The 24,187-nt window shown below is 44.2% G+C and overlaps 1 protein-coding gene, 2 long non-coding RNA genes and 1 other non-coding gene across 16 annotated transcripts; 2 read left to right on the top strand and 2 right to left on the bottom strand.

The window, feature by feature from the left end:
• Positions 1–431: 431 nt before the first annotated feature.
• Positions 432–2,362, bottom strand: LOC127009576 (uncharacterized). Of its 6 annotated transcripts, XR_007762069.1 has the most exons (6): positions 2,221–2,362; positions 1,949–2,016; positions 1,550–1,682; positions 1,083–1,218; positions 751–886; positions 567–685 (listed from the first exon to the last, which is right to left on the bottom strand). It is a non-coding gene; the product is annotated as an uncharacterized LOC127009576 (long non-coding RNA). The 6 variants fall into 6 exon arrangements; XR_007762072.1 differs by lacking the exons at positions 1,550–1,682; positions 1,949–2,016 and adding an exon at positions 434–552 and having other exon boundaries at positions 618–685; XR_007762070.1 differs by lacking the exons at positions 567–685; positions 1,550–1,682; positions 1,949–2,016 and adding an exon at positions 432–552 and having other exon boundaries at positions 686–886.
• LOC127009575 (uncharacterized) lies at positions 452–3,211 on the top strand. 8 transcript variants are annotated; one of them, XR_007762067.1, is made up of 6 exons: positions 1,060–1,186; positions 1,255–1,384; positions 1,518–1,650; positions 1,784–1,851; positions 1,985–2,126; positions 2,263–3,211. It is a non-coding gene; the product is annotated as an uncharacterized LOC127009575 (long non-coding RNA). The 8 variants fall into 8 exon arrangements; XR_007762066.1 differs by lacking the exon at positions 1,784–1,851; XR_007762061.1 differs by lacking the exons at positions 1,784–1,851; positions 1,985–2,126 and having other exon boundaries at positions 2,257–3,211.
• Positions 3,212–13,476: 10,265 nt separating this feature from the next.
• LOC127009574 (pro-resilin-like) lies at positions 13,477–19,214 on the top strand. The gene is made up of 5 exons (XM_050882782.1): positions 13,477–13,639; positions 16,357–16,515; positions 17,693–17,788; positions 18,262–18,402; positions 18,999–19,214. Exons 1-5 carry the CDS (start codon positions 13,634–13,636, stop codon positions 19,059–19,061), a joined length of 465 nt encoding a protein of 154 aa, XP_050738739.1. The 5' UTR covers positions 13,477–13,633; the 3' UTR covers positions 19,062–19,214.
• A 966-nt stretch (positions 19,215–20,180) lies between these two features.
• Positions 20,181–20,262, bottom strand: Trnas-gcu (transfer RNA serine (anticodon GCU)). The gene has a single exon. It is a non-coding gene; the product is annotated as a tRNA-Ser (tRNA).
• Positions 20,263–24,187: the final 3,925 nt, after the last annotated feature.

Genomic DNA, 24,187 nt, shown 5'->3' with positions numbered 1-24,187 from the left:
GCAGGTGTGTGAATGCAATGTACCTGAATGATGTTAATTGGTGAACAGACTCTTACCAAGTAAAATCATTCAATCAATCAATCAGACAAGGAAAATAAAATAAAAAAGAAAAATTGGAGTGAGAAAGATAAGGGAAACGGAAGCTGGCCGCAAGCCGTGGCGAGGATTCCTTTGCATGCTTGTGCGCGTTTCCCAGGCCCGTCGGTCTTCCATCTCAGAACAGATAAACGCGGTGACCGGCGCCTTCACAGTAATTATGATTAATTTTATATTAAGTCTGGTAGTTTTAAGAAGCGAGTTCTTGCATCCTCGCCTCGGCGGGGGTGTGGAGCGCCAGCGAGCCCAAGTCTCCCTGGCGAGCATGGCAGGACTGGAGGGCTCCCGGCAGGGCGCCTTGGCGTCCCCCGGGGCCCCGACGGAGGTGCCGGATATCTTCCGGCTACAAACCCGGGCAGGTGGAGGTCGTTAGCCGTGGTAGGCAATCTGCCTAGGAGAGCAAACTCTATACAAACCCGGGCAGGTGGAGGTCGTTAGCCGTGGTAGGCAATTCACCTAGGAGAGCAAACTCTAAACAAACCCGGGCAGGTGGAGCTCGTTAGCCGTGGAAGGCAGTTCACCTAGGAGAGCAAACTCCGAACAATAAACCCGGGCAGGTGGAGCTCGTTAGCCGTGGTAGGCAATTCACCTAGGAGAGCAAACTCTACACAAACCCGGGCAGGTGGAGCTCGTTAGCCGTGGTAGGCAATTCACCTAGGAGAGCAAACTCCGAACAATAAACCCGGGCAGGTGGAGCTCGTTAGCCGTGGTAGGCAATTCACCTAGGAGAGCAAACTCCGAACAATAAACCCGGGCAGGTGGAGCTCGTTAGCCGTGGTAGGCAATTCACCTAGAGAGCAAACTGAACAAACCCGGGCAGGTGGAGCTCGTTAGCCGTGGTAGGCAATTCACCTAGGAGAGCAAACTCACAACAATAAACCCGGGCAGGTGGAGTCGTTAGCCGTGGTAGGCAATTCACCTGGAGAGCAAACTCCGAACAATAAACCCGGGCAGGTGGAGCTCGTTAGCCGTGGTAGGCAATTCACCTAGGAGAGCAAACTCCGAACAATAAACCCGGGCAGGTGGAGCTCGTTAGCCGTGGTAGGCAATTCACCTAGGAGAGCAAACTCCGAACAATAAACCCGGGCAGGTGGAGCTCGTTAGCCGTGGTAGGCAATTCACCTAGGAGAGCAAACTCAGAACAATAAACCCGGGCAGGTGGAGCTCGTTAGCCGTGGTAGGCAGTTCACCTAGGAGAGCAAACTCTACACAAACCCGGGCAGGTGGAGCTCGTTAGCCGTGGTAGGCAATTCACCTAGGAGAGCAAACTCTACACAAACCCGGGCAGGTGGAGCTCGTTAGCCGTGGTAGGCAGTTCACCTAGGAGAGCAAACTCTATACAAACCCGGGCAGGTGGAGGTCGTTAGCCGTGGAAGGCAAACCACCTAGGAGCGCAACCTCAGAACAATAAACCCGGGCAGGTGGAGCTCGTTAGCCGTGGTAGGCAATTCACCTAGGAGAGCAAACTCTAAACAAACCCGGGCAGGTGGAGCTCGTTAGCCGTGGTAGGCAATTCACCTAGGAGAGCAAACTCCGAACAATAAACCCGGGCAGGTGGAGCTCGTTAGCCGTGGAAGGCAGTTCACCTAGGAGAGCAAACTCTAAACAAACCCGGGCAGGTGGAGCTCGTTAGCCGTGGAAGGCAATTCATCTAGGAGAGCAAACTCCGAACAACAAACCCGGGCAGGTGGAGCTCGTTAGCCGTGGGAGGCAATTCACCTAGGAGAGCAAACTCCGAACAACAAACCCGGGCAGGTGGAGCTCGTTAGCCGTGGTAGGCAATTCACCTAGGAGAGCAAACTCTAAACAAACCCGGGCAGGTGGAGCTCGTTAGCCGTGGAAGGCAATTCACCTAGGAGAGCAAACTCCGAACAACAAACCCGGGCAGGTGGAGCTCGTTAGCCGTGGGAGGCAATTCACCTAGGAGAGCAAACTCCGAACAACAAACCCGGGCAGGTGGAGGTCGTTAGCCGTGGTAGGCAATTCACCTAGGAGAGCAAACTCCGAACAATAAACCCGGGCAGGTGGAGGTCGTTAGCCGTGGGAGGCAATTCACCTAGGAGAGCAAACTCCGAACAACAAACCCGGGTAGGTGGAGGTCGTTAGCCGTGGAAGGCAATTCACCTAGGAGAGCAAACTCCGAACAATAAACCCGGGCAGGTGGAGGTCGTTAGCCGTGGTAGGCAATCTTCCTAGGAGAGCAAACTCTAAACAAACCCGGGCAGGTGGTGCTCGTTATACTGTCGTAGACAATCCACGCAATGGGAACACCAAAGAAAAGGAAAATAGAAAAGAACACCAGAAAAATGGAAAATACAGAAACGAAATATCAAGAAAAGAAAGAAAAAGATCATCCACCTTTAGGCCCTAACATCGCCAAAATTATGGATGGGTCTCTTCTGGGGAGAAAGCGGCTCATCCAGACCAAAGAACATCAACAAAAGGATGATATGAATAAACGAACATCAAAAAAACATAAAGAAAAACACATCAAGGAAAGAAAAGTATAACAAACATCATCCACCTTCCGGCCCTGACTAACATCACCAAAATTATGGGTGGGTCTCTTCTGGGGAGAAAGCGGCTCACCCAGACCAAAGAACATCAACAAGGGATGATATATAAAAGAACACCAAAAAATATGGAAAAAAGAACAGAAAAAACATCGAAAGAAAAAAGCAAAATAATAAACAACATCAAGAAAAGAGAAATACAAACAAACATCATCCACCTTTCGGCCCTGACTAACATCACCAAAATTATGGGTGAGTCTCTTCTGGGGAGAAAGCGGCTCACCCAGACCAAAGAACATCAAAAGGGATGATATAGAAAAGAACAAAAAATATGGAAAAGAGAACAGAAAAAACATCGAAAAAGAAAAGCAACAGAAATAAATTGACATCAAGAAAGGAGAAATGCAAAGAAACATCATCCACCTTTCGGCCCCAAACAACATCTCCAAAATTATGGGTGGGTCTCTTCTGGGAGGAAAGCGGCTCACCCAGACCAACGAACATCAACAAAAGGATGATAGGAAAAAAGAACACCAAAAAAAGAACATCAAAAAAGAAAACCAACAGCAAGAAAACACAAAGGAAAAAAGAGAAAAAGAAAAGGAAAAGAAAAAGAAAACAAATAGAAAATAAAAAAGAAAAAGAAAGAAAAGGAAAAAGAAAAAAGAAAATAACAAAATAAAACAAAATAAAATAAAACAAATAACAAAACAAAAAATAAAACAAAAAATAAACAAAATAATATAAATAAATAAATACACAATATAGTAAACTTAACTAACTGACTAACTGCTTAACGATCAAACAATCTATTTAACTAACCTACCCAACTAACGGTAATATAGCTGTTTGACTACCCATTAACTAACTAACTAACTAACAAACCACTTAACGATCTAACATGGATAATGAGTTAAGGTGAGGTTAGACTTACAGGAGCTGCCTTTGTATAGACCAACCGGCCTCTTGCAGACTCCTTACGTTTTCATGTTCTTTTACGTTTAAGAATATGGCCCTTTAACCCCATTCACACCTGTACAAATACCTGGCTGGTTGGGTGACTCCTACCTTTGCTTGCCTCCCCTCCTGTTACTGTCTCCACTATCAGCGCACAATCTTCCCTTCCCCATAAAACCCACACCTAACCTAACCTAACGTAACCTTCCTGTATATCCCCATTCACACCTGTACTAATACCTGGCTGGTTGGGTGACTCCTACCTTTGCTTGCCTCCCCTCCTGTTACTGTCTCCGCTATCAGTACACAATCTTCCCTCAACCATAAAACCCACACCTAACCTAACCTAACCTTCCTGTATACCCCCTTCATACCTGTGCTAATACCTGGCTGTCTTCCCTACATTCAACCACTAACACCTCCCCCCCACACACGCACAAAACTATCAAACCCTCATTTAAAACAATATATCAAACACTCACAAGAAAAAACACCACGACGCAACACTGTATAAGGCAAAGATGAGGGTGGGAAGAGGGGTGAAGGGGGGGGGGGGAGGTCACACGATAACCTACGCATTACCCCGGCGCGCTTCTCCGTCCCCTTGGCCCGTGACCCCGCGCAGGTAACAGCAGACCCCCCTCAGCCGGCGACACAGGACCGATTGTGACACGCAGGTTGCCTCAGTTTACCTTTCCCAGGCATACCCATTTCACTGACCCACGCGTGAGGAGGAGGAGGAGGAGGAGGAGGAGGAGGAGGAGGAGGAGGAGGAGGAGGAGGAGGAGGAGGAGGAGGATATAGCAAAGGAAAAAGACGACGAGGTAGAGGTCAAGAAAGGGGAGCTAGCGAGAAGGAGGAAAAGGAGGAGGAGGAGGAGGAGGAGGAAGAGGAGGAGAAACCCAACGATGTAGAGGTATACAGATAGAACCTAGAAGAGGGTAAGTGGAGGAAGAAAAGGAGGAAGAGGAGGAAGCAGTGGAAGAGGTGGAGGAAGACTTTAATCCAGACCCAATAATTCGTAGACAAAACTTTCTTCTCATAAGGATCCAACCCCATTTTGCTTCCCGATCTCTTTCAAAACATTTTCTCGCACAGGCTTTTCTCCCCAACACACTCTCGTACCAAACTTTACACAACGATAATATAAACGTACATGATTGACTCTCACAAACATAATGAGAAAGACTCCTGGAATACCTCACCGCTGCAGCAACCTGAGTACTCTAACAAGGTCTCAGTAAATATGGCCACAGATACCTTTCAAACGATACCTCAATGCAAGACACACCTCTCCACTCCCGACGAGGATGAGGAGGAATACGAAGAGGAGGAAGGGGAAAGGAAGAAAAGGATTGAAAGGAGAATGGGTGCGTCACGCTGCCTCGTTACCCCAGCAGGAGTTTCCCTACCTGGTCTACCATGGAAAGGATGACGGCGAGGTGGAGGTTATTAAGAAGTTGAAGTTATTAAGAAGTGGAGGTAGCGAAGAGGATGATGATGACGATGATGATAATGATGGGGACGTGGAGGAGGAGGATGGGGAGAAGTAGGAGAAGAAGGAGGAAGGGAGGAGGAGGAGTCGACGTAGAAGTATACCATGTTTCCTCTTATTTCTCCTCTTCCTCCTCCTCCTTCTCCTCCTTGTTCTTTTCCTTCTTTTTCTTCTTCTTCTTCTTCATTCATATCCTCCTCCTTCTCCTCCTTGTTCTTTTCCTTATTTTTCTTCTATTTTTTCTTCTTCTTCTTCATTCATATCCTTCTCCTCCTCCTCCGTGTTCTTTTCCTTCTTCTTCTTCATTCATATCCTCCTCCTCCTCCTCCTCAAGGCCGTTCTCCTGACCCACAACGATCAAATACGATACGTTTACACGCCTCGCCGTTCACGTGATGTCACTCTACACCTGCACTTTCACCTTCACTCACTCACTCACTCGCTCCCTTACGGCCTCATCCACTCACTCATTCACTACCTCAGTACTTCAGTTCACCTTCCTTCATTCATTTACTCGCTCATTGCCTCACTAATTCACTCGGTCACTCACTTCCTAACTACCTCAATCACTCGGTCACTCACTACCTCATCCATTCACTCCTTCAATAGCTTCTCCGCTCAGTCAGTCATCTAGTCAGTCAGTAAGCCATTAAGTCAGTATGTCAGTCAGTCAGTCAATCGGTCAGTCAGTTAGTCAGTTAGCTTGCGAAAGACAATGTCATCCACTCAAGGCTTTTCTTTTAAGTATCAATACCTTATGAGTTATGCACTCATTTACCCAGATCAAACACACACACACACACACACACACACACACACACACACACACACACACACACATCAAAAGGCGGTGATCAGTGGCGACCTCTTGTGTGTACATATATAACTTGGTGACTTATACAGAACACCTTTTTCGTGTTTGACTTACGTATCTTTCTTCTTTTTTTTTCTTTCTTTTCTTTTTTTACTTTATGAAACACATGTATATAAAGCTCATCCTCATACTTGGGAGAATATAGAAACCCATATTTTTTTTCATTCTTCGCTACTGGAGCTCGCAAACTAGGCGAATCGCAAACTACGACTTCGCAAAGCACAAGGTTAGCCTAACATGCATGTAGTGACTTCTGGGGACTAGGTTTTCATCTACTTTTACGGAGTGGTGTGCAGGAGAAGCAGTATTTATCTCTTCAAATTTGCGCTATAGTTTTTGTCTTAGTCTTCGCTCCTTAAGTGATACTGAGAGGAACATTACGTTGTTGGACTAAAGTACGTCGCGGTATATGTGGTGCGCGGCGCAGGACCATATTCTCAGACGCTTTCGGCTCTCACAAGTATTTCCAAATCCCACAAAAAGAGATTAGTAAGGTTCTCATGAGTGTTTTTTTTCACATTCATGGAGTAAGTAGCGGGCTTTTTTTATATATATTCTTTTTACACCCTTGAACTGTCTCTTTAGCTGTGAAAAAAAAAAAAACTTGGCAAACTATCACTAGGCTCAAAAAACTACCCATGGAAATACTAACACAATTTCTACCAAAGCCTTATCGACTGTGGGTGTGTACGTTCCGAAATGTTTGAGAATATGGAACCTATCTCCTAATGTCACCTTACGTGTTAGAAGAAACGTAGGTAGGGATGACAAGAACGATTAGGTGATAGGATTTAACCCGGTAGCAGCGGGGATCATGTTTCTTAATGGTCCCTCTAAGCGAGAAAAATGAGAAGAAAAAAAGCATCACTCACACAAACCATTTCATAATATATATCAAGCATTTGTGATCAGTTTATGTATCATCTATTTTTGGGGGTTTAAATCATGGCACACAATTGGCCCGTCGCTGCTACCCGGTAAAGTCACAAGTTTGGCCCGTCGCTGCTACACGGTAAAGCCACAAATTTGAACCGTCGCTGCTACACAGTTAAAAGGGAGATGGGAAGATTGTGAACCAGGGTAGGGTGGAAATAACTAGCAGACAGGCAATTGAATGGTGAAGGAAGGGTAAATATATGCACTTTAGAAGAGGATCGAGCCTTATCAAATATGGGCGTGTAGGCGCTGAAATGTTTGTGGAAGAGAGGCTCCGACACACGACACCGATAGAGTTGCACACCCATATAAGGCCCAGCAGATGTGTCCCGCACCTCACCAGCCCAACCCACGGCCCCGCCAATGGAAGCCCCGACTACGTAATGCCTCCTGGCTGCACGCCTCCGCCAACTCTCCCCCGTGTATACATTGTCGTTGAATGTGTCTGTGTAGGCCCGGCTCACGACCTCTGCTAATAAGGGTTGTTCTTTGTATTCCTTAAAGCCCTCACTAATTTACGATCACTGCCATGGTATTGTAATTCTTATTCTTATTTGTTTTCTGCTTTTTATCATTATTATTACTATTATCTTCAGCAGTATTAGTATTAGTTGGGTCATTATCGCTACTGTTATCGTTGCTATTATTGCTACTGTTGGTGTTGTTGTTCTGTGTGTGTGTGTGTGTGTGTGTGTGTGTGTGTGTGTGTGTGTGTAACTGGAAGGCGACGATACGGCTGTTAATAAAAGAGACAAGAGACGAAAAATAAACTTAAGATTTATTTGCTCCACATGGAAAGTAATCACGATGAGTCAGAAAGTGAAGCCTGAAATCCTAAAAAAAAAACCCAATTATTTATGTATGGATGAGTGAAAAAAAAAGGGGGGGGGGAATATCAAGAGTGAAAAAAAAACAGAGGAACAGAGAAAGCCGCATTATTATAAAAGAGAAATAGAGTTTAATGAAGCTTAATGAAAAACAGGAGGGTTGAGCAACAGAGGAAGAAATACGATGAAGAATATAAGGAGAATGATATGCAGGGGGAGGTGAAGGACAGGAAAGGGATTTAGAGTTGAATTACGGTTAGAAAACATAAGGAAATGAGAAGGTAAAGAAGCAGAACGAAAAATGGGAGAAAATCAGATAAAAACAAACATAGGAGTGAGGAGACCAAGCAAATAGTAAAGAGGGAATGAAGGAGAAGTAACTTAAAACAGCTGAATATAAAAGAGAATAAAAAAAAACGAGAAAAATAAGGAAAAAACAGGAATGAAATTTGAAGTTGCGGAAAAGCCAGAGAACAAGTGAGAGAGAAAAAAATGCTAACAGAAAGGTGAGTCTTTACGAACACAACAAAGAAGAGAACAAAAGGAAATATGGTTTGAAGGAAAGCCAACACGAAAAGGAAAGGGTGAGGAAACTGCGAAGACACACGAAACAGAAGGAAGGAACAGAAACGAGGAAGAGTGAACAATGCCTAGGAAAGGACGAAGACACTATAGAGTCGTATTATGAGACATATCGCAGCCCAAGAACACACATTTGACAAGGCTTTCGTAGGAGTTGTGGGCATTTCCAGGGGTAGTTTTATGACCCTGGTGGTAGTCTGACCCTTCTTCTGTACCGTGAACCTAAAGAAACTCTCATTAGAACCCGAATGATCCTCTCTTTGACCTTTAGAAATAGGTGATGTGAGATGGCCAAGTGTCTTGTAATATCAACCTATATAACGCCTGATATTTTAAACGTCGAATTAGATTAGTCATCCATAGTGTGGCTGATTTCTTTTCTTGACCAGTTTTCCAAGGCGTGGTTAGCTGGTTTTGTCGACATGTGTATTCTTCTTCTCTCAAGTGCTTCGTTACCAAGATGGGACAGAATAGAAGAAGGAAGAACGAGACAAGGAAAGATGGAGATGACAGAATAGAAGGAAGAGGGAGATAAGGAAAGGATGGAGACACTAAGAATATATGAGATAAGCGATGTCACGAGGAGCAAAGGAAGGAGAAAAGGAGGAAAGAGGAGGAAGAGGAAAGGAGCACAGAGGAGCAAAACATAAAGTGAAGTTAATGGGAAGGAGAAAAGAGGAGAGCAAAGGTGAAGGAAGCAAAGAAGGATAGAGAAAAGGACGAGGCGGATAAAAATGAGGTAAATGCAAGGTGGGGGGGGGGGGAGAGAGAGAGAGAGAGAGAGAGAGAGAGAGAGAGAGAGAGAGAGAGAGAGAGAGAGAGAGAGAGAGAGAGAGAGAGAGAGAGAGAGAGAGTATATAAAAAGAGGGTGGATCAATTTGAAGTGTTGAGTAAATAGAAGAAGAGGAGGAGGAAGAGGAGGAGGAGGAGGAAGATGAAAAAGAAGATGAAGAAGAAGAAGAAGAAGAAGAAGAAAAGGAAAGCAGTGGAGAAGGTAGAATAAGGGAAAAGAAGAGGAAGAGGAGGAAGAAGAGGAGGAGGAGGAGGAGAAAATGGACAGAAGGAAGAGATGTAATATAAGTCAAGGAATGAGGGACGCAAGGAGACGAAAAGGAAGGAGGGAGAGAAGAAGAATTAAAGAAAGAGGGAGGGAAGGAGAGGGCACAGGGTCAATGTTTACTCCTCTTCCCTCCACTCCTCCCTCCTTCTCTCCCTCCCTCCTCTTCCTCCCTTCTTCTCCTCCCCTCAAGGGCACATCACTGCTACACTTTCACTATCTGGCGCATCTTTGCCTCCCCTTTCTTCCTCCTCCTCCTCCTCCTCCTGTTTCTTTTTATTCTTGTTATGTCTTTTTTCTTTGTCTATTTCTTATCATCGTAATCATAATAATTTTCAATATCAGATTTTTTTTTTCCATTCCTCCTCCTCCCATTATCCTCCGCTTTCCACTACCTCCATCATTCACCTTTAATTTTCTTTCCTTTTTCTTTTTCTTTTTTTACTTCCCTTAACCTTAACCTTTCTTTCTCTTCTTTTCTCCTGTTTCTGTCTTTCGTTTTTTTTTTTTTTCAGCTAATATTTGGCTAACCTGAATGGCCTACTCCAGAGACTGACACTTCACTTCTAGGTAAAATATAATGTTTCTTTTTTTATTCGTAGATAATAATTACTTCCTCACCGAAATCCTGCTACAAAAATGCAAAAGGGAATTTATCGTAGTACTAGGTCTGCCTTCACCACTAACCAACCTGCTTCCTCTTCTTAGTATACCCTTGATAAAGAATAAGAATAAGAATAAGAATAATAATAATAAGAAGATGATGATGATGATGATGATGATGGAGAAGAAGAAGAAGAAGAAGAAGAAGAAGAAGAAGAAGAAGAAGAAGAAGAAGAAGAAGAAGAAGAAGAAGAAAAAGAAGAAGAAGAAGAAGAAGAAAAAGAAGAAATACGAAGTTTGATTTCCCAATGAGGAATGTAAAAAAACTGAAATAAAAAAGGGATGGGGAGCCGGGTACAACTTTAGCGGTGAGAGGTTAGGTTAGGTTAGGTTATGAATCGATCCGAGGGTTGAGATGCCCAACGATGAAAGCTGCTTGTTCCTGGCCCTAATAGGCACAACAAAGCTAGTCATTCTTCCATTCATTCATGCAACACAGCGCACGGATTCTCAGTTATTCAAGACACGAGCTATTCATTTCTGAGTCAAATATAAGTTTTGTCACGCGGAGATAGTTTATTGGGCTTGAAATGGCTATACTGTGATTCTGCGATTGGTTCCCCTTAATGATCTCAACTCCTCCTCCTTCTCCTCCTCTTCTACCTTCTCCTCCTCCTATCTCTTACTACTTCTTCGATATATATCCTCCTCCTTCTCCTCCTCTTTTATCTTCTCCTCCTATTTCTTACTACTTTTTCGATATATATTATTCCCTCTGGCTATATTGATGATTCCCGGTTATAAAAGAAAGAAATGAAATGGAAGAGAGAAAAAGAAAAAAAGAAAGAAAGAGGGAAGAAAAAAGACAAAAGAAGGAACAGAAAAAAAATATCATGTGGAAAAAACATCAAAACTGACCCACAAATGAAGCGTATGTGCCTCGGGTCAACCAAACATTTACCTTTTTCTGCTCTTTTCTTTACCTCCATCCACCCCCTACCCTCCCTACTTTCCTCTCCCCCTTCCTATTCTTCGCCTTCTGTACAACCACCGCCTTCACATTTCACTCCATATTTCCTTCCTTCCTTCTTTCATTCTTTCATTCTCTCCGTCACCTCCTTACTTCTCTCTTTCCCGTCACTCTTCCATTCATACTTCCCTTTCTCCTTCCTCCCTTTTCCTCCTCCTCCGTTTCTCCACCCCTTCCCTTTACAGCCATTCAGTCATCCGCCTCTCACTCATCCCACATAACTTAACATCCACCATCTCTCTCTCTCTCTCTCTCTCTCTCTCTCTCTCTCTCTCTCTCTCTCTCTCTCTCTCTCTCTCTCTCTCTCTCTTATGTAGCCCTGCCTATTTGTCTGTTAGTTTGTCTGTCTGTCTGTCTGTCTGTTTGCCTGTTTGCCACATATCAAGACACCTCTCCACCCGAAATTGACCTCTCTTTTGGCCACTCTATTTTTATCTTTTTAGGAGCAGCGTTCAGCGTTTTTTTTTTTTCTCTCTCTACGCTTTTTGTTATGCCCTTGAGCTGCTTCCTCTCCAGAAAAAAAATCTAAGTATACTTGGAACTGCATCCTCTTAAACATTTACAAATAGATTTTCCTTCTAATTCAGTAACATCATGGCTTTGGTTGCATGTTCAGTGTTTGTCTGCGAGCTTTTCAAGGGCATATACTTCCAGTCCTTCTCTTATAAAATGTCACTTCATTTATCAATTTTCTTTTCTCTCGACTCCAAAATATTTCAACAATGGATTCACTATTTTGAGGGAGAAAGAAGGAACATGGGAACTTGGGGCAGAAGGGAGATGGAAAACGAGAAAAAAAACATGAAATAAAAAATAAAAACAATGAAAAAACTGATTGAAATAAGGGGAAAATAAAGGAGAAACGGAAAGGGGAATGAGAAATGAAAGTAAGAAGGGAAGGCTGGAACAGAAGAAAGTAAGGAGGAGAAAAGGGAAGGAAGAGAAGGAAGGGAAGAAAGGAAGGAGGAAACGAAGGAAGGATGGAGGGAGGGTAGAAAGGAATACATGGAGGGAAGAAAAAAGAAAAAAAAGAGGGAAAGGATCAAGGGAGGAGCGAAGAGAACTAACCAAGTAACTAACCAACCAACGAACACACGAACGAACGGTGAGACAAAAAAAAAAAAAAACACTGTATGGATAAAAATAAGGATAGAAAATAAAAGGAAGGATAAATAAGGGGAAATAATAGCCAGATGAAACACACACACACACACACACACACACACACACACACACACACACACACACACACACATTACGACCACCTGACCTACATTACCTGAACCTTCTGTTAGCATGGGTGGAGTGCCTTTTCTCTCTCTCTCTCTCTCTCTCTCTCTCTCTCTCTCTCTCTCTCTCTCTCTCTCTCTCTCTCTCTCTCTCTCGCCTCCTTTCACAATTGGCTGCGTCACATGAAAATATTTGACGGATGATCCTCAGTTTTTACATTTTTCTCACTATTCTAAATTTTTTGGTGAGGGAGTATAAGGGTGTGGGGGGAGGAGGGGGGGATGCGTGCGTGTGTGGGGGGGAGGGGAGAGAGAGGAAAGGGCAGCAAAAAAGAAAGGAAGGACAGGTGGGAAGAAAAATAAAGGAAGAAAGGAAGGATAAATGGAAGAGTGGAAGGAAGGAATGATAGAGAGAAAGAAAAAAAGAAAAGAAAAGAATAAATACATATAGAAAAGAGAGAGAGGGAGAGTGGAAGGATTGATGGATGAATAGGAAACGATGAATGAAAGGAGGAAAGGAAGAAAAGAAGACAAGAAAAAATAAGAGAATGATTTAAGTGAAAGAGGGTCGGAGGAAATGATAAACAAAGAAAACAAAAAAAAGAGGGAGAATGAAAGAGCCAAGAGACATTTTAAACGAAGAGAAAAAAGAAGAAGAAAAAAGAAGAGAAAACTGAATAAATATGTATGACTATATGTATTTATCAGTTCCCAATTTGTGTATACCAGTATGTATATATTTACGTAAGAATTCATGTATATATATATATATATATTTTTTTATGTATATAGGTCGTGTGTTTATTGTGAAGGTAGCTTTGCGTGTATGTGTTTCCATGTATGTAATTATATGTATGTATGTATGATTTGATCTTTGAGGGTACCAGGGCATTCAGGAATTGATTGGTGTGTGTGTGTGTGTGTGTGTGTGTGTGTGTGTGTCAAACCATCACCCACACGCCTCGAAAACAGAAAACAAGGAAAAAAGTGCCAAATCAAACATTCTTTCACGTTCAAGGGAAAATAAATGAGAGAGAGAGAGAGAGAGAGAGAGAGAGAGAGAGAGAGAGAGAGAGAGTGAGAGAGAGAGAGAGAGAGAGACACACACACACACACACACACACACACACACACACACACACACACACACACACAAGGCCGTCATTCCGAAGCAGCAGTAGGAGGAGGAGGAGGAGAAAGAAGAGAAGGAGGGGGAGAGGGGAAAGGCAGGGTGAAGGTCAGGAAAGGAGGGAAAAGAGTATACTCGAAGGTAAAGAAGAACCGAAGGGGAAGAAGGAAGAAAGAGGAGGAGGCGGAGGAGCAGCAGGGCAGTATAAATAGGGCCGCCGAAGAAGGGTTGAGGCAGTACGACTCTTGCTCCCACCAAGGCAGGACTTCACTCGACCCTCTCCTCCTCCATTCTAGGCCTTTAAAATGAAGGTATATTATAGGGACCTACGAACGCTTACATAGACAGGTGAACATACGACAGGTAGATAGATAGACAGACGCACATACTAAAGGTAGATTAGTGGAACTGAATTTCGTGGGAGATATTTCAGTCGCGCTTCATATATATATATATTTTTTTTTTACCTCACATTTCAACGCCACATTTCAACCGGACATTTCAACTTCACATTTCAACCGGACATTTCAACTTCACATTTCAACCGGACATTTCAACTTCACATTTCAACCGGACATTTCAACTTCACATTTCAACCGCACATTTCAACTTCACATTTCAACCGCACATTTCAACTTCACATTTCAACCGCACATTTCAACGCCACATTTCAACCGCACATTTCAACTTCACATTTCAACCGCACATTTCAACGGTCCTACATTTCAACGGCACATTTCAACCACACATTTCAACCGCACATTTCAACTTCACATTTCAACCGGACATTTCAACCGGACATTTCAACCACATATTTAAGTCCATTTCAACCACATATTTCAATCACACATTTTAGCGGTACATTTTAACCACACATATCAACCGCACATTTCCAACCGCAGACCTTGACCGAACATCTTGACCGCACTTTACAATTGTCGTTTAGAGGATCACATAGAAAGAGTTCAGTGCAATGTTCAACGTGTTCAGATCATAAAGCAAAGGTTTGAACCCTGATTTCTTTGATCAAATGTGAGAGAGACGCGACTTTTTTTTCTTCTTTTTTCTTCCTTTTCACTGTTTGTAGCTTTGGGTCCGTTTATATATGACAGAATGGAGACGCTTAAGCTTTTTTCTCTTTTTTTTTTTAATACAATGATATTCAATAAGGTATTCTGGGTCTTCTTGTTTTCTTTTGTGTTATCTATCTTTTTTTGACTCTTCAGAATTTTGTATTAGCTTCTCTCTCAGTGTTAGCTTTTCTTAATATGTTTCTTCTTTTACCTTGGTGACGCATTTTTTGTTAATATCAATATTCAGCTTAGCGTTTCGCACGGTGATACATTTCGAACCAAGAGGTCTAGGGGGCGCTGCTGCTGTGCTCCTAAACCCGTCACTGTAAATCGATCTCAGGAAAGCGACGCACAGAGCAATGGAAAACACTATTATCATTATTATTACTACCATTATTATTACCAGTACAGTGCAGTAGTAGTAATAGTAGAGGGTGAGCGTTACCATGTCGCTTGCAACAGTATGAATTTCTTTATTCTTGGACTTCCTCCCTCCGTTTTGTTTGAATAAAAGGCTCAACATACTAAGAATACGAAGACCCACACTCAGTACTCTAACGTCGAGATGTTTTCAATAATCCATTTCACTGTCTGCCTTAAATCCACGCTGTAAATCTCGCCTATCACTGCACCTGGACTCGAACTGTAAACGTAATGGGATCCGTATGTAATTCTTTCTTTTCCAAGTCTCAAAAAATATGTGTCAGTTGAATCCTCCTAGTTCTATCAGCCTTCATCCTTTAAAACAAACATGGCTCTCAACGTAGAAGGCGCCACTGTAAATACAATCCGGCCGAGCTAATACAGAAGTGGGCCTTTGACGAAGGATTACGGCTTGAGTGCACGAGTGACGAACTGGCCAAAAAATGTACAGTGAGATAAAAATGAGCAGTAAATTTTAGCAATGGAAGTGCGTTTTGAGAATACTAGAAAATATATCACAAAGCCTTCCTTCTGTTGTATTTCCTCCTGCCATTCAAGAGAGGATTATCAAGACATTTTCGGCATTTTTCAATCTCTAAAGTGACGTGTTTTTCGTGGCCATTCTGCTTCTCTATACTCAACCCTTCGAGCAATCATCATCATCATCATCATCATCATCGTTTAACGTCCATTTATTCCCTGTGGTGGGGTTGGACGGGACATGAGCCTCCTCCACTGTTGCCGGTCCATAGGGCTGTATTTTAAGACACCATCGCTTCTCACATCGACTATTTCTAAAGGTCAAAGAGGGGATCAATCGGGTCTTCATGAGTATTTTTAAGGTTCATGGCACAGAAGAAAGGTCAAACTACCACCAGGGCCATAAAACTACCCCTGGAAAGGCCTACAGCTCCTACGAAAGCCATGTCAAATATGTGAACTTGGGCGACGAAATGTTTTAAAATACGACCCATCGCCATTTCTTCAAGCAATATGTAGTGCTAATCAGTGTTGTCAGATTTCCCTCCCTAGCCTATTGCATTTGCCTATTTCTAATTCAAAAACCGTTTCCTGCGCCTCAATAACTAGATTAATTAATAGTTCTCGTTGAAATGGTTAGTTACTGATGTCCTTTTTTGGTGGTTAAGCGTCAGAAGTCAGAAGTGTTTTTATTGTTTGCTATCGTTTTTATTGTTGTTGATTCGCCATGGGGATATAATTCTTGCTAGATAAACTTCGAGTATTTATAAAACCCAATAGCGGTCCTTACTTATCACGGTAGCAGCGACGGGCCAAATTTGTGGCTTTACCGTGTACCAGCGACGGGCCAAATTTTTGCCATGATATAAACCCCCCAAAATAGATGATGCATAAACTGATCACAAATGCGTTGATATATATTATGAAATGGTTTGCGTGAGTGATGATTTTTTCTCATTTTTCTCGCTTAGAGGGGCCTTTAAGAAACATGATCCCCGCAGCTACCAGGTTATCCTCACCCTCCACTACTCGCCTCTCTCCCTCCGTGACAGATGTACATGGCAGCCGTGGCGGTGGCGGTGATGGCAGCCTCCCTCGTACAGGCGCACCCCCAGAGCTACGACTACCAGCCCCCTCAGCCCCCCCAGCCCCCTCCCCAGCAAAGTTACATCGCCCCCCAGGCCAGCGACCGCGTCAACGAGGTGCAGAATGTGAGTTGTGTCGTGACTCATCTAAATTTCACGTTATCTATCTTTTTTTCTTTTACATTGCATTTTGACGTATACCTGTTTACTTTAATTACTTCACTCGCTTCAACTCAACTAAAGCTATCACCTTATTTCAGCCTTTGCAAAATCTAGTAACATCATGACTCATTAAATTCACGTAACTTCCTCCCTTTCTTTATTTTCTTTTTACCTTTCCTGGTCACTTTCAATTTCACTCACTTCATCTCAACTAACTGATCACCTTTTCTTATATATTTACCTCATGGCTCATCTTAAATGTGCATGACCTCATCTCATTTTACATTAACTTCACTTTACTTTTCCTATTCACATTTATTTCACTCACTTCACCTCAATGCATTACCTAAGATGCTTCACCTCACCTATAGTGTCTCCACCTCAAATTACCCTTTCATGCACTTTCCTTTTCACCTGCCCAGACAAAGCTCACCTGTCACACCTTGGCCACATCACCTACTTCTGTTTCACCTGCTGTCTCTGCCTCACTCACTTTCACCTTCCCCAACCTTACCTGTTACCTCGCCTCCCTACCTTGTTTGAGTTTTACCTGTTGCCTCTCCTTTGGTTACGTTCCTCCACTTACCGTCCTACTGCCTTGCCTAACCTCAACCTTACTACATCACAGCACACCTTCTCTCGTTCTTGGTTTTTACGTTCTCCTCTTCCGTCTCCTCTTATTTCCTTTCTCCTTTTCCTCTTTTTACTTTCTCATCCTCATCTTTTTATCTTTCCTCTTCCTCCTCCTCCTCCTCTTCTTTTTATCCTTCCTCCTCTTTCTCCTTGTCCTTGTACTTGTCATTCCCCTTTTCCTCTTCTTCCTCCTCTTCCTTCTCTCCATCCTTTTCCTCTTCCTCCTCCTTTCCTTCTTTTCCTCTAGCCGCCCTCCTCCTCCTTTGTTTCTTCTTATAAAAATCTTTTCCACTTCCATTTCTATCATGCCTACTGCTCATTTCTATTCCTCTTCTTTTTCCTCATCCTCTTCTCTCTCCTCATAAACATTCACTCAGTATCGTTACCATCCTATCTAAACCTAACCTTTTAACTGCTATCATTAAAACTACTCATTTATAACCAGTCACATGAGTTCTCCCTGTTTTTCTAATCCTCACCTCTTCCTCCCCTTCTTTCCCCCCTTCAGAACTACAACTACGAGCCCCCCCAGCCACCCCAGCCCCCTCCCCGCCAGGGCTACCTCGCTCCCCAGCCCAGCGACCGCATCAACGAGGTGGTGGAGGTGAGTTATTTGATTAAGCCGCTCACCTGTGCCTTGCCTCACCTGTGATCACGTGAACCTCGCTTTTGGTCACTCAATTCTACATTCTTTAAAGGAGCAGTGATTAGCAGGCTTTTTTATTCATTTATTTTTTGCCCTTGAGCTGCTTCCTTTACTGTAAAAAAAACTTCACTTGTGCCAATTCTTCACTTCTACTCTGCTATTGTACTGTATCTGTTTGTCTGTCTGTCTGCCTGCCTCTAAGTCCACCCGTCATGCCTTCAAATACAAAAGTGTGTCGTTTTATTTATAGATGTGTCCAGAACAAGCGCATGCAGTCACCTAAATATTATGTTGATGTCTTCTTGTGGGAAATCCGCAGTCAAGGGGTTAAAACAGGCAAACTGAAACGTTTAAAAATACGCGCTTATGTGTCACCACTACGCCTCTCACAAGCCTGATAGACACACGTGCCACTGTCCTTCCTTCCACAGCAGCAGGAGGGCATGCCTTACGACTTCGAGTGGGGCGTGCAGGACCAGGACAGCGGCAACGCCTTCAGCCACGTGGAGAACAGCGACGGACAGACGACCCAGGGGGAGTACCGCGTCCTTCTCCCCGACGGACGCACCCAGGTGAGGCGAAGGTGAAGGGGAGAGCCCGGAAGGTTGGGGGTAGAAGGGAGGAAAAGGATGGGAAGGAGATAAAAGTTGGAAAGTTTCGTTTAGTCGGCGCAACATCTGTGGTCATATGCCGGGGAGAGAGACAGAAGGGGAAGGAATTATAGAAGGGAACAGATCCTAGGAGACGGGACACAACCCCCGATTAATACCTGGTACCAATTCACTGCTGGGTGGACAGGGGCGTAGGGTATCGGAAAAGCCGCCCAAATTTTTCCACTCCACCCGCCAATCGAACCCAGGCTCTCTCGGTTGTGAGCGAGGAGATAAGGGGCGAGTGTTTGTGAGAGGGACGAACGTAATAGGGAAAGAACGTAAGAGTAGGAGGGGCTACTTATTTATTTTATTACGACTACGTCTGTGTCTGTCTATCTGTCTATCAACCCCGTTCACTCGACTCCAGCATCCCTTCTTCATTCCTACCTTCAAATCCTTTCCCCTACCTTCATGCCTTTCTCCTTTCACTCCCCTCTCATATCTATATTACTGCATCCTCAGGTCACTCGTATTTTCTCTCTCTCTTTCACACCTGTACCCTCTCTCTCCCTCAGGTGGTGAAGTTCTTCGACAACGGTGACGGCTACAACGCAGAGGTCACCTACGAAAGGAAGTAACCAGTCTTACGTCACACCCACCATCGCTCCCTCACGCATTAACCCCTCACGAACGTTTTGTGATGTTGTCCACGCTTATGACCATGTATATTTATGATCAGCTGTGCATTAGTTTAAAAAGGAGTATTTAAATAAAGGAATGAGATGATTTTATGCATCCCTGTCATTTTCCTCGTATAACATTGTTGATTTCCTTTTTTTTTCTTTTATCTTATCACTCACTCACTCACACACACACACACACACACACACACACACACATCGACCAGTGAACACCGACGAACATTAATGAATAACGACAACAAATAAAAGTTAACTGGAAGAGCTAGACTTGCAAACAGGAGAATACTAGATAAGATATTCAGTTCCAGACGTATACAAATTAACTAGGCAAGGGAACACACACACACACACACACACACACACACACACACTAACTGCGGAACACAATCTCTCCTCCTCTAAATTTCACCTTCTCTTCCTAACCAAAACACATATTTCTGAGGCTACGAAGTTACCTATATTTTGCTCCCTCCTATTTCCCCTAACCGAAATTTCAGTTGAAAGCTGATTGTTTCGTCAATCTGCGCCATGGTGTTACTTGTTCGCGTGCCCAAAACTCTGATTCTCCAGAAATTTCCACCATCTGACTTAATTGTCATTACATCACTATATATATATCTGCGTTGTTCACCACCTAACCAGTGATACAGTCCGTACAACTCTGCGGGTGTTTCAACTCCAGAGTGGAGCACATCTTGACTCACTCTCCCATTGCTCAAATCTTTATCTTGGGAGATTTCGATGTTCACTACTAGATGTCTTTAGTTTGCGTCCCACATGTGGGGAGAATTTATCGACAGGAAGGGCAGATGGTTTATGAATGATTATCAGGCGCTGCCACGTGTCGTTTGACTGGGCTCTTGAAGTCGCTTTATATACTTGTAGAAGTCTGTATAAATTTTGGTTGTCTCATTTGTAGACCTGAGGAATGCGTCCAGACGGCAACCATTAGATATCATCCACAACCCAATATTACAGAATATTAACCACATCACCACAACGCCTAACGAGCCTTCTGACATTTAATATAACACAAAAATAAAGTCACAGTTGGGTCGACGAGGATGGGATTCGAACCCACGCAGGGAGACCCTATTGGATTAGCAGTCCAACGCCTTAACCTCTCGGCCACCTCGTCTGGATACTACAAGGATGATAAAAATGATATATTCAACCCTAGCAACGTTATCTATGAGGCAAATGTCAGAAAAGTTATGTGCTCGATTCTTCTTTTCGGTCGAATCCTGTATTTTATAACAAAGTAGACGCGGAATCGGAAAATCTTTACATGCTTACCTAGTGAAAGTATAAGAGGCAAGAGAGTCTAAAACTCATAAGGGGTGCCTCTTCTCTGTTTCTGTTCAGCCTCAAACTGGTCATATCTATTTTTAAACATATTCACACTAGTGCTGGTGATTACATGTTCAGTGAGGCTGTTCCACTTGTTAATTATCCTGGAGCTGAAGAATTTGTTCCTCTTGTGTGTCCTACATATACATTTACATATACATATAAGTAAGCAATAAATAAATGAAAAACTAAATAAGAATATGAACAGTTGAGGAGACTCACGGTGTGCTTACAAAGTACGGTCCAATGTGTGATCTAAGTGAGTCGTAATGGGCTGTTTGGTATTTAATAAATTTACTGCCTACCTCCTCTAGTGTCCTCTTCTTCACCTGGTGAATATATGAACACGCAAATAAACGTTACATACTGCACTAAATAATCAAGCCAAACATGAAAATCACTGTCTCACCTGTAATTAACTGGCTGGTGGAGGGAAGCTCGGTTGATGCACGCACACCCGAACACTCACGTGCCTGCAATAAAAGAAACCAACAACGGCGACTCATTATTTATATTCTTTGAATAAAATTGAATAAACGAACAAATATATACAGTAAAAATTGCTTAGAATAAACATTGGCAGTTTTTAAAGGTATAGTAAACAGGTATACAATGGTAAATGTGTAAATGGGCGAAAGTGTAAATTCTGAAGTAATGAAAAATATATCAGGTGTCCTTTGCAGTAACTACACACAACCTTAAAACGTTGTCTGCTTTCAGCCTCGCGCCGAGCAATTTCTTTATAAGCCTCATTTTCCAAGTTGGTAATGGGACTGGTGGATAGGGGAAGGATTGGTAATGGGACTGGTGGATAGGGGAAGGGTTGGTAAGGGGACAGGTGGATAGGGGAAGGATTGGTAATGGGACTGGTGGATAGGGGAAGGGTTGGTAATGGGACTGGTGGATAGGGGAAGGATTGGTAAAGGGACTGGTGGATAGGGGAAGGATTGGTAATGGGACTGGTGGATAGGGGAAGGATTGCTAATGGGACTGGTGGATAGAGGAAGGATTGGTAATGGGACTGGTGGATAGGGGAAGGGTTGGTAATGGGACTGGTGGATAGGGGAAGGATTGGTAATGGGACTGGTGGATAGGGGAAGGATTGGTAATGGGACTGGTGGATAGGGGAAGGATTGGTAATGGGACTGGTGGATAGGGGAAGGGTTGGTAATGGGACAGGTGGATAGGGGAAGGATTGGTAATGGGACAGGTGGATAGGGGAAGGATTGGTAATGGGACTGGTGGATAGGGGAAGGATTGGTTATGGGACAGGTTGATAGGGGAAGGGTTGGTAATGGGACTGGTGGAAAGGGGAAGGATTGGTAATGGGACAGGTGGATAGGGGAAGGATTGGTAATGGGATTGGTGGATAGGGGAAGGGTTGGTAATGGGACAGGTGGATAGGGGAAGGATTGGTAATGGGACAGGTGGATAGAGGAAGGGTTGGTAATGGGACAGGTGGATAGGGGAAGGATTGGTAATGGGACTGGTGGATAGGGGAAGGATTGGTAATGGGACTGGTTGATAGGGGAAGGGTTAATGGGACTGGTTGATAGGTAAGGATTGGTTATGGGACTGGTGGATAGGGTAAGGATTGGTAATGGGAGTGGTGGATAGGGGAAGGATTGGTAATGGGACTGGTGGATAGGGGAAGGGTTGGTAATGGGACAGGTGGATATGGGAAGGATTGGTAATGGGACAGGTGGATAGGGGAAGGATTGGTAATGGGACTGGTGGATAGGGGAAGGATTGGTAATGGGACAGGTGGATAGGGGAAGGGTTGGTAATGGGACTGGTGGATAGGGGAAGGATTGGTAATGAGACAGGTGGATAAGGGAATGATTGGTAATGGGACTGGTGGATAGGGGAAGGGTTGGTAATGGGACAGGTGGAGAGGGGAAGGATTGGTAATGGGACAGGTGGATAGGGGAAGGGTTGGTAATGGGACTGGTGGATAGGGGAAGGATTGGTAAAGGGACTGGTGGATAGGGGAAGGATTGGTAATGGGACTGGTGGATAGGGGAAGGGTTGGTAATGGGACTGGTGGATAAGGGAAGGATTGGTAAAGGGACTGGTGGATAGGGGAAGGATTGGTAAAGGGACTGGTGGATAGGGGAAGGATTGGTAATGGGACTGGTGGATAGGGGAAGGGTTGGTAATGGGACTGGTGGATAGGGGAAGGGTTGGTAATGGGACTGGTGGATAGGGAAGGATTGGTAATGGGACTGGTGGATAGGGAAGGATTGGTAATGGGACTGGTGGATAGGGAAGGATTGGTAATGGGACTGGTGGATAGGGAAGGATTGGTAATGGGACAGGTGGATAGAGGAAGGATTGGTAATGGGACTGGTGGATAGGGAAGGTTTGGTATTGTGACTGGTGGATAGGTGAATGATTGGTTATGGGACTGGTGGATAGGGGCAGGATTGGTAATGGGACTGGTGGATAGGGGACGGCTTGGTAATGGGACTGGTGGATAGGGAAGGTTGGTAATGGGACAGGTGGATAGGGAAGGATTGGTAATGGGACTGATGGATAGGGAAGGATTGGTAATGGGACTGGTGGATAGGGAAGGATTGCTAATGGGACTGGTGGATAGGGAAGGATTGGTAATGGGACTGGTGGATAGGGAAGGGTTGGTAATGGGACTGGTTGATAGGGGAAGGATTGGTAATGGGACTGGTGGATGGGGAAGGATTGGTAATGGGACTGGTGGATAGGGAAGGATTGGTAATGGGACTGGTGGATAGGGAAGGGTTGGTAATGGGACTGGTGGATAGGGAAGGATTGGTAATGGGACTGGTGGATAGGGAAGGATTGGTAATGGGACTGGTGGATAGGGAAGGGTTGGTAATGGGACTGGTGGATAGGGGAAGGTTGGTAATGGGACTGGTGGATAGGGAAGGATTGGTAATGGGACTGGTGGATAGGGAAGGATTGGTAATGGGACTGGTGGATAGGGAAGGTTGGTAATGGGACAGGTGGATAGGGAAGGATTGGTAATGGGACTGGTGGATAGGGAAGGATTGGTAATGGGACTGGTGGATAGGGGAAGCATTGGTAATGGGACTGGTGGATAGGGAAGGATTGGTAATGGGACTGGTGGATAGGGAAGGATTGGTAATGGGACTGGTGGATAGGGAAGGGTTGGTAATGGGACTGGTGGATAGGGGAAGGATTGGTAATGGGACTGGTGGATAGGGAAGGCTGGTAATGGGACTGGTGGATAGGGAAGGGTTGGTAATGGGACAGGTGGATAGGGGAAGGATTGGTAATGGGACTGGTGGATAGGGAAGGATTGGCAATGGGACTGGTGGATAGGGGAAGGATTGGTAATGGGACTGGTGGATAGGGAAGGATTGGTAATGGGACTGGTGGATAGGGAAGGATTGGTAATGGGACTGGTGGATAGAGGAAGGATTGGTAATGGGACTTGTGGATAGGGAAGGTTGGTAATGGGACTGGTGGATAGGGAAGGATTGGTAATGGGACAGGTGGATAGGGAAGGTTGGTAATGGGACTGGTGGATAGGGAAGGATTGGTAATGGGACTGGTGGATAGGGAAGGATTGGTAATGGGACAGGTGGATAGGGAAGGGTTGGTAATGGGACTGGTGGATAGGGAAGGATTGGTAAAGGGACTTGTGGATAGTGGAAGGATTGGTAATGGGACTGGTGGATTGGGGAAGGATTGGTAATGGGACTGGTTGATAT

Source organism: Eriocheir sinensis, chromosome 41 (assembly GCF_024679095.1).
Source record: "Eriocheir sinensis breed Jianghai 21 chromosome 41, ASM2467909v1, whole genome shotgun sequence".
Lineage (NCBI taxonomy): Eukaryota > Metazoa > Arthropoda > Malacostraca > Decapoda > Varunidae > Eriocheir > Eriocheir sinensis.
This window is presented reverse-complemented; position numbering and strand designations above follow the sequence as displayed.